This window comes from Garra rufa, chromosome 13 (genome assembly GCF_049309525.1).
Source record: "Garra rufa chromosome 13, GarRuf1.0, whole genome shotgun sequence".
NCBI lineage: Eukaryota > Metazoa > Chordata > Actinopteri > Cypriniformes > Cyprinidae > Garra > Garra rufa.
The window spans coordinates 45,760,900-45,773,286 of record NC_133373.1 but is presented as its reverse complement, the minus strand read 5'-3'; the positions used below and the strand labels follow the sequence as shown (position 1 = coordinate 45,773,286).

At 33.8% G+C, this 12,387-nt stretch overlaps 1 protein-coding gene across 1 annotated transcript in view; it reads right to left on the bottom strand.

Annotated features, from left to right (window-relative positions):
- The window catches only part of ctsbb (cathepsin Bb), an 11,062-nt gene extending 892 nt beyond the window's left edge, over nt 1–10,170 (bottom strand). The window contains exons 1-9 of the mRNA XM_073816409.1: nt 10,080–10,170; nt 9,153–9,270; nt 8,958–9,043; nt 5,937–6,051; nt 5,738–5,853; nt 4,168–4,253; nt 2,385–2,528; nt 829–945; nt 34–162 (exon numbers count right to left, since the gene is read on the bottom strand). Coding sequence (XP_073672510.1) covers nt 34–162; nt 829–945; nt 2,385–2,528; nt 4,168–4,253; nt 5,738–5,853; nt 5,937–6,051; nt 8,958–9,043; nt 9,153–9,270; nt 10,080–10,087 — 919 coding nt within the window. The 5' untranslated portion in view covers nt 10,088–10,170. The remainder of the gene's footprint in view (nt 1–33; nt 163–828; nt 946–2,384; nt 2,529–4,167; nt 4,254–5,737; nt 5,854–5,936; nt 6,052–8,957; nt 9,044–9,152; nt 9,271–10,079) is intronic.
- Nucleotides 10,171–12,387: the final 2,217 nt, after the last annotated feature.

Here is a 12,387-nt window from a genome sequence, read left to right as displayed (position 1 = left end):
CATCAAAAACAGAAGTGTGCATCAGTGCCTCACCTTTGTCGCCCCAGTCTTCGTTCCAGGAGTTAGCAACCAGCCAATACGGTGTCCCATTCTCTTTTCCCCATCCCAGGATCTTCACGGCATGACCCCCCAGTTCAGAGCCGGTCACGTGCTGATAAACACCTGAAAGATCAAACCAAATAACATGCTGTTGTGTATTCTTATGCAGATGATTGTTAGACACACATAATCAGTGTTAGGGGTAACGCATTACAAGTAACGCAAGTTACGTAATATTACTTCTTCCAAGTAACTAGTAAAGTAACGCATTACTTTTTAATTGACAAGAAAATATCTGAGTTACTTTTTCAAATAAGTAACACCAGTTACTTTTTCTCCCATTTATTGATTAAAAGCTCTCCTGTCCTCATGTTGAGAGAAATCGTGAGTAAGATGTTACTTTAGTTCTAGAATAAATGTGAACATGCATTAATTCATCTCACTCACTAAAAAACAGATACAGTGTTCTTCAAAATGAATAAAAACTGTTAAATTCAATACAAACCTGCAATAATTAAATATGTTAAATAATACAAATATCCTTTATGTGTTTAATCCCATTTTATTAACTCAAGATAATCTAAGGCTTTTACATTTGACAAAAAATAGAACTTTTCAAATTAAAAACAAACAAGCAAGCCCTGGCCAGATTTAAAAAGTAACGCAAAAGTAACCTAACACATTACTTTCCATAAAAAGTAACTAAGTAATGTAATTAGTTACTTTTTTTAGGGAGTAACTCAATATTGTAATTCATTACTTTTAAAAGTAACTTTCCCCAACACTGACCGCTCTTGTAAAGCAGAAAGTCCTCATAGACGGTGAATGCTGCCTCCACAGGCCCGTTGTTGTAAATTTCAGTCATGATCTGCTGCTGGTCAGAGGGGATGTTATACGATTTATAGCCTGCAGGGGGTGACAGAGACACACAGTGAGAGTTAGATCAGGAAACTTTAAAGCTTAAAGGAGAAGTTCACTTCCAGAACAACAATTTACAGATAATGTATTCACCTTCTTGTCATCCCTGATGTTTATGTCTTTCTTCACTCACATTTTAGTGGACTTCTATGGTGCCCCGAGTTTGAACTTCTAAAATGCAGTTTAAATGTGGCTTAAAACAATCCCAGCTGAGAAAGAATGGCCTTATCAAGCGAAGCGATTGGTTATTTTTAATAAAAAAAAATACAATTTAAATACTTTCTAATAGGGATGCACTGAGTGTTCGGCAACTGAAATTATAAGTGAAAAAGCTGAATAAATTATACCGAACAAGGACAAGGCTGCATTTATTTGTACATTAAAAACACATGCCTGATTCAAGAAGGGGGTCTAAAAAATATGCCAAAGAATATTATTTTACTTACTTATTAATTTTAAGTTAATTGTTCTTTGTTGGCAGGCTATAATGTCTACTAGAATGTTAAAAATGTTTAGTGTTAAGTAAATATTTTTAAATTGATGTTTTGTAATTATTTATTTTTATTTTTTTGCAAAGCAAGACAAAATTGTACGGAAAAAGTACATTTTGGCTATTTAATTTAGGCAATGGTGAAAAAAATGGCAAAATTTGTTGCCAAAACACGAAAAACCTTGTTCAGTAATCGGTCCAGGGTTTAATTTTGTTTGGCTTCGGCCAAGAATTTTCATTTCGGTGCATCCCTATTTTTTAACCTCAAATGCTCGTCTTGTCTTGCTCTCCCTGAACTCTGTGTATTCTGGGTTAAGACAGTTAGGGTATGTAGAAAAACTCCCATCGTATTTTCCCCCTCAACTTCAAAAATCATTTTAAAATCATCCTACATCGCTACAGAAGTACTGACCCAGTGTTTGCAAAGTGAACATGCAAAGAAGATCAAACACCTTTAACAAAAAAAGGTAAAACAGCGATGTAGAAATATTTTGAAGCTGAGAGAGAAAATAAGATGGGAGTTTTTCGACATACCCTTACTGTCTTAAACCAGAAGAAAACAGGAGTTCAGACAGGGATAACAAGACAAGATGAGTGTTTGACATTAAAAAGTATATCAGTTGTATTTTTTAAATGAAAATAACTAATCGTTTTGCTAGATAAGACCCTTCTTCCTCAGCTGGGATCGTTTAGAGCTCTTTGAAGCTGCGTATAAACTGCATTTTGGAAGCTCAAACTCGGGGCACAATTGAAGTCCACTATATGGAGAAGAATCCTGAAATGTCTTTCTCAAAAAACATAATTTCTTTACGACTGAAGAAAGAAAGACATGAACATCTTGGATGGCAAGGGGGATTGAGTACGTCATCTGTAATTGTTTTGTTCTGGAAGTGAACTTCTCCTTTAAAGACCCAAGAGGGCAGAAGAAGAAACTCACCAAAGTGTTTGTCCTGTTTGTATGGGATGCTGTACTGAGAAATACAAGCGGTGGTACACTCAGGTGTGTCCTGCTCTCCTGAGCACGGCGGCCGTGTCCCGTTCACGTGATGCTCGCAGGATGCAATGGTGTATGGTCTGCAACCTAGAAATGATCAAAAACACCTTAATGGCAAAGTTTATTTGTTTTTAAAACTGTTCTGCCTTAATTGCTTGATGTTTTCTGACCGTTTAATAAAAAAATCAGAAAAAAAAAACCCCATTCTGATCTGAATTGAATGATTCGCGAACCACAGTTTCAGGTCAGGACTCAAGAACGCAAATCATGAATCATTCAATTCGCGAAATGATTCACGGACCCATTCCAAAGTTCCGATCTAAATCAGGACTCGGAGCGCAAATCGCACTTCATTCAATTAGCGAAATGATTCCAAACTGCTCCGAAATCTCGATCTGAATCAAATGATTCACGGACCACCGTTTCGGATCAAGACAACAAAACAAACTTGTGCTTTCTGCCATCTCTGTCTTGAGGAGGAGCGCTTCACAAAGTGAAAAAATAAAATCAAAAATAGAAATGCAAAATAGAATGCATAAATGAAGTTAAAAAATAAATAAAAAACTAAATAAAAAGCATGCATGCATAAATGGAGTAAATAAAATTTAAAAAATGAAATATTAATAGACATGCAAAATAGAGTAAACAAAAAGTAGACAAGCAAAATAGAATGGATGAAAATAGAAATCTATGCATGCATGCACAAATGGAGTAAATAAGAATAAAATGATATAAAAAAATAAAATCGCAAAATAAAATGCATAAATGAGGTTAAAAAAAATAAATAAAAACATCCTAAATACAAAGCATGCATGCATAAATGTTAATAGTAAATAAACTAAAGTCAAATAAATGTGGACATGCATAATAGCATGCATGCACACATGCAGAAACAAATAGAGTAAACCAAAAAATAGAAAAGCAAAATAAAACGGATGCACACGGATGCAATAAAATAGAAATCCATGCATGCATGCACAAATGGAGTAAATAAATAAAATATATATTTTTTTTTTAACATGCATTCAAATATTTTTTCATGTTTATTTCATGTTGCAAATATTAAAGAGGAAAATATCATTGATTCACATGCCGCTTGATCTGAGGCGAATGCAGTTATCTCACTACAACTTAAAGAGAGTAAAAACATAGTATTTCTTAGTTATGGGATCTTTTTGAATGTTAATGCGTAATGTGAATCGTTTGATTCAGATCGGGACTTCAAATCGCGTATTGTGAATAGTTTTATTTATTTCGGAACTTCGGAGTGGGTTCACGAATCATTTGATATAGTTTGGAACGTTGCGTATTGTGAAGCATTTGGTTTAGTTCGGACTTTGGAGCGGGTTCGCGAATCATTTGAATGTGAAACATTTGATTCAGATCGGGATTTCGAAGCGGTTTGTTAATCATTTAAATTGAAATACTATTTTATTCTAATGTTTTTTTCCCCTCCATTTATTTCAGTTGTCTATGTTTGTAAAATGTCCTTCAAACTCACATGGGTTTTTGCTATGGGTGTTCATAAAAGTATGTTGTTGCAAGAAATTAAACTTTTTAAATCCACTATTCTTAACCCCAGTTCAGCTAAATGAACGTTTTAGATGTTCTGTTATTGTATTTGATGATCTTCAGTTCATTTATTCTTGTTGAAAGGCTGAAAAATTTCAGATGAGCTCAACACGCTGCTTTCTACAATGACAGCGCTGTTCTGATCCAGACTCACCCACATTGGAGCCATAAAGTCCTCCAGTCACCAGGCCGGATTTCGTCCAGTAATCCCACCCTGCTGATGGAAAACCTCCAGAACACCTGCCTCAGGACAAACAAACCAAAAGAGTGATTTCACAGCATTTCATGAGGAATAATACAGCTTTTGTGGCTCAGGAGATGCAAAGGATTTAGTCTCAGATGTTTCTACAAAAATTCCTAAAAACAGAACCCAGAAATTCTACGATTAATTTTGTGTTTGTCTGCAACATAGAACCGTTCAAAAAAACTCAGAACTCACAAATTCTACAACTATTTGATTGCATTATTTGATTCAGTTTATTAAGCATAAATCTAATCAAGACTAGCAATTAGAGTCATGTTAATATGCTATCGATGCTAGAAACATGCTAGTGACTTGCTAATCATGCTAACAACAGGCTAGTAATGCTAACATCATGCTAGCATCATTCTTATCATGCTAACAACACGTTAGTAACATGCTAATCATGTTAGAAACATGCTAGTAATGCTAACATCATGCTAGCATCATTCTTATCATGCTAGCTACATGCTAGTAACATGCTAATTATGCTAGAAACATGCTAATCAGGCTAGAAACATGTTAACAACATGCTAATCATGCTAGAAACATGCTAACAACATGCTAATCATGATAGAAACATGTTATTATCATGCTAGAAACATGCTAATAATTTGCTGACCATGCTAGCAACATGCTAATCATGTTAGAAACATGTTAATAAATGCTAGCAAAATGCTAACAACATGCTAATCAGGCTAGAAACACGTTAACAACATGCTAGAAACATGCTAACAACATGCTAATCATGCTAGAAACATGCTAGTAACTTGATAATCATGCTACTAATACTACCATCTTACTAGCAACATTCTAATAATGCTAGCTACACACTAGTAACATGCTACTCCTGCTAGAAACATGAGAGTGCCTTGCTAAGCATGCTAGAAACATGCTAGCAACATGTTATTGATGCTAGCAACATGGTAGTAGCATGTTAATCATGTTATAAACATGCTAACAACATGTTAATCATGCTAGAAACATGTTAGCAAAATGCTAATAATTTGCTGATCATGCTAGCTACACGCTAGTAACATGCTAATCATGTTAAAAACATGCTGACAACATGTTAATCATGCTAGAAACGTGTTAACAATGTGTTAATCAGGCTAGAAACATGTTAACAAAATGCTAATCATGCTAGAAACGTGAGAGTGCCTTACTAATCATGCTAGAAACATGTTAGCAACAAGCTAATAGCATGCTAATCATGCTAGAAACATGCTAGTAATTTGCTGATCATGCTAGCTACATGCTAGTAACATGCTAATCAAGTTAGAAACATGCTAGTAATATGTCAATTGTGCTAGTAACATGCTAAAACATGCTGTATTGCCTTCAAAATATTCAAACTTTAATCTTTTTCAGACTGAAATCTTCTACAACTTTTAAAACTTCTAAAAACTTTGAAAACCTTTTTCAAACTTTCTGATCAGGCTTTTCTCAAGAACTTTTTTTTATCTAGTTTTTTATGACGTACCCGAATCCGCACTCATCGCAGCAGGTCAGCAGGTCTTCAGCTGAGATCTCCACTGACACTTGGCCTTTGCTGTGGATGCAGATGCGGTCAGAGATGGCCTCGACCGCACCGAACGCCTGCGGGACACAAACACACGCTCATATGTGTACTTTATGACAGTAAGAATATCATCAGCGCTGGAGTGTGAGGCGGTTTTTACCCAGCAGGAGCCGCAGGAGCCCTGATCCCGGATCTGACCGATGGTCTTACAGTTGGGCCACTCTGTACGCGCGTCGAAATTGTCAGGAAGTTTAATGTTGCTGGCGTGTTTCACTCTACAGATGGAGAAACAAAATTGTAATTAAATTTTAAAAATGTTTTAAGATTTAATTAATGGTAAATAAATAAATGCATATATATATATATATATATATATATATATATATATATATATATATATTGCATGTTTATATTTAAAATTAAATAAATATTATTTAATTTAAACTATGTTTTCTATGTTTGTCAATGGAATTAAAAAAAAATCATCATGCATTCATTTTGTTATCGACATGCACTTTCAAAAACACTTTTCAAATTTTGTTGAAAATACTATTTCCAAAATAAAATAAATAAATGTTAATGTAATTACAAAATTATATTTTATATACAGAAAATTAAGCCTATTTTAGGACGTTTTGTAATCATGACATTATTTGCATGACAATTAAACACATTTACATCTTAAATGGTCTTTGCTTTCATGTGTCTGGAAGTTTTTTGTCATTATTTCTCATTATATATATATATATATATATATATATACACATACATACATACACTGCCACTCAAAAGTTTGGGATCAGTAAGATTTTTTAAAGAATTCTTATATGTTCATCAAGGCTTTATTTACTTGATCAAAAATACAGAAAAAATGTAATATTGTGAAATATTTTTAGAGTTTAAAGTAATAGTCTTCTATATTAATATATTTTAAAATATAATTAATTCCTGAATAATTTTTATCAGCCATTACTTCAGTTGTTGCTTAATATTTTTTTGGAACCTGTGATTCTTTTTTCAGGATTTTTGATGAATAAAAGATTAAAAAGAACAGTATTTATTCAAAATATATATCTTTATATATTTTATAATTATCATTGGTGCATAAAAGTATTAATTTCTTCCAATAAAAATAGAACAAATAAAATTGACTGACTCCAAACTTTTAGATGGTAGTTTATATTTTTACAAAAGATTTCAACTTTTTATTTGCTAAATAATCCTGAAAAAAACAAACAATACAGGTTCCAACCAAATATTAAGCAACATTGATAATAAATCAGAATATTAGAATGATTTCTGAAGGACCATGTGGCACTGAGGACTGCAGTAATGATGCTGAAAATTCAGCTTTGCATCACAGAAATAAATTATATTTTAAAATATATTCACATAGAAAACTGTTATTTTAAATTTAAATAATATTTCACAATATTACAGTTTTTTCAGTATTTTTCATCAAATAAATGCAGCCTTGATGAGCAGAAGAAACTTTAAAAACCATTAAAAATCTTACTAATCCCAAAATTTTGAGTGGCAGTATATATATATATATATATATATATGTGTGTGTGTGTGTGTGTGTGTGTGTGTGTGTGTGTGTGTGTGTGTGTATGTGTGTGTACAATATCACCATAATATATTAATACAAATATTAAAAATAATATAAAATGACATGTATTATTTTTTTGTTTATTGTTTAGAGAAATCAGCATAAATACAATCAATGTAAAATCAATTTATTTCTACAATATTACCTTAATATATTAATACTTTAAAATGAAAATGACCATAATAAGAATTTAGTTTTTACTTAACACTTTAATGAATGTATTGTATTTTACAGTGTAGTAACCCTGACAATAAGACACAGATATGGTTTTATTTCTGTTTATGGTTTCCAATAAAATTATGTGCATTATATAACAGTCATATAAAATCAAGGAGTTGCTGTAATAAAAACCAATGCACATTTTCCGGATGCTTTTATCTGAAGCAAGTTGCATTGCATTTTTATCCAATTTCCTGAAAATCAAACCTGTGACCCTTACGTTGCAAGCACTGTGATCTACCAATTGAACTATACCAATATCAATCAAAGACTCTGTATGCAAATTGCATTTATAAACAAGTTTCTATCTTGTTAGGATAGGACAATATTTGGCCATGATACAACTATTTGAAAATCTGCAATCTAAGGGTGCAAAAAAATCCAAATATTGAGAAAATCGGCTTTAAAGTTGTCCAAGTGAAGTTCTTAGCAATGCATATTACTAATCGAAAAATTATGTTTTGATATATTTACAGTAGGACATTTACAAAATATCTTACAATATTTACAAAATACAAAATAACTAATATTTATCACCTTACTTACCCAGTTGATTGATTACATTGATAATTGCAAACGTTTTTTTTGTTTTACAACTTTTCAAAAATCTTAGGTTTAAATATGCAAATGAGGCATTATTTAATGTAATATGCGCTAATTTGCATACATTTCTAGTAAAAAAAAAATCTAAACACTGGATGAAGTCAGTTTCAAAATTCTTTTTTTAACTTCTTTTTTACCTATTAGAGTCAAATGTTTTTACAGAGGGAATTTTGGGTATCTCATTTTGTCACATAAATTAGAAAATACTTAGAACAGACAGGAAACAATGTATTTTTTTTTAACATTTTTTGGGGAATAAAATGTATAAAATCAAGCAAATCATATGTGAACAAATCCCTCTGTAAAAACCTTCAGAATGTAGACAGGAATAAAAAAGTTTGGTGTGTGTTGGTGCTACTGAAGTGGAGATTTAAGGCTCAGTGTAGGAGAAAATACTCATTTTGAGAAATCTGTATTGTAATTGAAATCTATTGACACGAATAGATAAAGTGCTATAAAAGAAGCACTTTACAGTGTCTTTTGGGTGTTTTCTTTCCACTAGTCTGAAAAAACACTTCATGAAACACCAAAAAGCCCAAAATCTCAAACTTGACAGGTGCATGAAAAAACTGTTTCTGCCTACAGTGTCTCTCATTAATATCCTAATGATTTTTGGCATTAAAAAAAATCTATAATTTTGACCCATATGTATTTTTGGCTATAGCTACAAATATACCTGTGCTACTTAAGACTTTACTTAAGCTTTTGTGGTCCAGGGTCACATATGATGTTATTATTGTGACTCACGTATCAGGCAGTTGAGGGCCCTTCAGCATCGTCCCGCAGAGAGACTTCAGATGTTCGTACTTCACGTTCTGGAAGTTCTCACCTGCCTGTGAAGAAACGAAAGCGAGAGGAATAAGAAAGAGGAAGAGAGAGCAATGATGAGGTGAATCAACACAGACAGATGTTTTCACTCATGACACCACAGTAAACTCTCACCGTCCACGTGGTCTTGGCCTTGTTGATGAAGTTCATCATTTCATGTGAGCGTAAAGAGAGCTGCGGGCGGCCGCAGGTGACGGACAGCAGAGCGAACAGCAAACAGAGACGCCACATCCTGAGAGCGAAGGAAACCAGAGTTATTATGGGCTCACAGGTTCAGATTTACTACTGAAATTTAAGATTTAATATTTAACATTTGTGTGCATAAAAAAGAAAAATTAAGACAAATTCAAGAAGAAAATGAATAAGAAAAAATAATGAAAAATCAAATAATAAAAAACAAGACTAATAATTAAAATGGCAAAAAACGTAATCTAAATAAAAAAAAATAAAATATGCACAAAATAACTACTTTGAATTTTGTTGATTAAAACTTTTCTTGAAATTGTATTCAATTTTATTGAAATATTTGCTTATGTTTGTAATATTCATATGACTAAAAAATAAAAATTAAGACAAATTCAACAAGAAAATGAATAAGAAAAAAATAATGAAAAATCAAAAATGAAAAACAAGACTCAATGTCACTGAAATATTTGACTAACCATGTTTGTAATATTCACCCGTATGAAAAAAGACAAATAAAGATGAATGCAAATTAGAATGACTTTTATATTAAAATATAAAATATATTTAAATGAGATTTAAATCTTAATTTAAAACAAATTAAATACATAATTAAAATCTTTATTTAAAATAAACTGGTTAAAAATTCACTTCAACATTTGATTAAACGGGTTTATAATATTCATGTGAATAAAAAAAAACATCTTTCTAAGTCTACTTGTAAATGATTATGCTTGCATTTGTTAATGTCAAGATAAAATGTCTCTGACAGAATTAAAATGAATTAGAAACATTTGATTTCAAGTCTCTCACTTTAACTGCTATCATGCAGATTTACATTAAAAGAGCAGACTGTACCTGATCATCAGATTCTGTTCCTCTGTCTCTGAAGCTGAAAAGTCAGAAAGTGACAAAACGTGAAATTTGCTCCGTTAAAAACCCTCCGGCAGTAAAACATCATGTGATGGACTGTCAGGTGGTATTTACAAGGTCACAAGACAAGCAAAGGTCTAAATTGGAGAAAATGTTTACGTCTGCAGGTATGAACACGAGGCAAACATCTGACTGCATCATTCAGAGCTGTGTTTACTTCCATCAGGAAAACAACAGCCAGAAATCTCACATTAATACAAAATACACCACCGTCATGCTGCTGGAGTGCTCTGGGTGGTTGCTAGGGTGTTGCTATGTTCTTTTAAATGTTACAGTTGCTGGAGTGTTGCTAAGATGTTCTTGAGCATTGTTACAGTGTTACAGGTGTTTACTAAAGTGTTACTAAGGCAATCTGGATGGTTGCCAGGGTATTGCTAAGTGGTCTCTACAGTGTTATAGTTGCTGGAGAGTTAGTGGGATGTTGTCACGTTGTTATATTGTTCCAGGTGATTGCTAGAATGTTGCTAAGGCAGTTTGGGTTGTTACCAAGGTGTTGCTATGTGGTTTTAACAATGTTATAGTTGGTGGAGTGTTGCTAGGATGTTGATGGGTGTTGTTACAGTGTTGCAGGTGGTTGTTAGCTTGTTTCTAAGGTAATCTGGATGGTTGCCAGGGTGTTGCTAAGTGGTTGCTATAGTGTTTTAGTTGCTGGAGAGTTGTTTGGATGTTGATATGTTGTTACAGTGTTCCAGGTGATTGCTAGAGTATTGTTAAAGTATTCTGGGTGGTTGTCAGGGTGTTGCTACAATGTTGTTGAGCATTGTTACAGTGTTACAGGTGTTTACTAAAGTGTTACTAAGGCAATCGGGATGGTTGCCAGGGTGTTGCTAAGTGGTCTCTACAGTGTTATAGTTGCTGGAGAGTTAGTGGGATGTTGTCACGTTGTTATATTGTTCCAGGTGATTGCTAGAATGTTGCTAAGGCAGATTGGGTGGTTGCCAATATGTTGCTATGTGTTTTTAACAATGTTATATTTGCTGGAGTGTAGGTAGGATGTTGATGGGTGTTGTTACAGTGTTGCAGGTGGTTGTTAGCTTGTTTCTAAGGTAATCTGGATGGTTGCCAGGGTGTTGCTAAGTGGTTGCTATAGTGTTTTAGTTGCTGGAGAGTTGTTTGGATGTTGATATGTTGTTACAGTGTTCCAGGTGATTGCTAGAGTATTGCTAAAGTATTCTGGGTGGTTGTCAGGGTGTTGCTACAATGTTGTTGAGCATTGTTACAGTGTTACAGGTGTTTACTAAAGTGTTACTAAGGCAATCTGGATTGTTGCCAGGGTGTTGCTAAGTGGTCTCTACAGTGTTATAGTTGCTAGAGAGTTAGTGAGATGATGTTGCATTGTTATATTGCTCCAGGTGATTACTAGAATGTTGCTAAGGCAGATTGGGTGGTTGCCAATGTGTTGCTATGTGTTTTTAACAATGTTATATTTGCTGGAGTGTAGGTAGGATGTTGATGAGTGTTGTTACAGTGTTGCAGGTGATTGTTAAGAGTGTTTCTAAGGTGAATGGGTAGTTGCCAGGGTGTTGCTAAGTGGTTTCTATGGTGTTATAGTTGCTGGAGAGTTAGTGGGATGTTGTTGCGTTGTTAAATTGTTCCAGATGATTGCTAGATTGTTGCTAAGGTAGGTTGGGTTGTCACCAAGGTGTTGCTATGTGGTTTTAACAATGTTATAGTTGCTGGAGTGTTGTTAGGATGTTTATGGGTGTTGTTACAGTGTTGCAGGTGTTTGTTAGCATGTTTCTAAGGTAATCTGGATGGTTGCCAGTGTGTTGCTAAGTGGTTGCTATGGTGTTTTAGTTGCTGGAGAGTTGTTTGGATGTTGATATGTTGTTACAGTGTTCCAGGTGATTGCTAGAGTATTGCTAAAGTAATCTGGGTGGTTGTGAGGGTGTTGCTACGTGGCTTTAATTGTGTTATAGTTGCTGGAGTGTTGTTGAGCATTGTTACAGTGTTACAGGCGTCTACTAGAGTGTTTCTAAGGTAATCTAGATGGTTGCCAGGGTGTTGCTAAGTGGTTTCTACAGTGTTATAGTTGCTGGAGAGTAAGTGGGATGTTGTTGCATTGTCATATTGCTCCAGGTGATTACTAGAATGTTGCTAAGGCAGTTTGGGTGGTTACCAATGTGTTTCTATGTGGTTTTAACAATGTTATATTTGCTGTAGTGTAGGTAGGAAGTTGTGGAATATTGCCACACTGTTTCAGGTGACTGCTAGAGTGTCCCTAAAATAATCT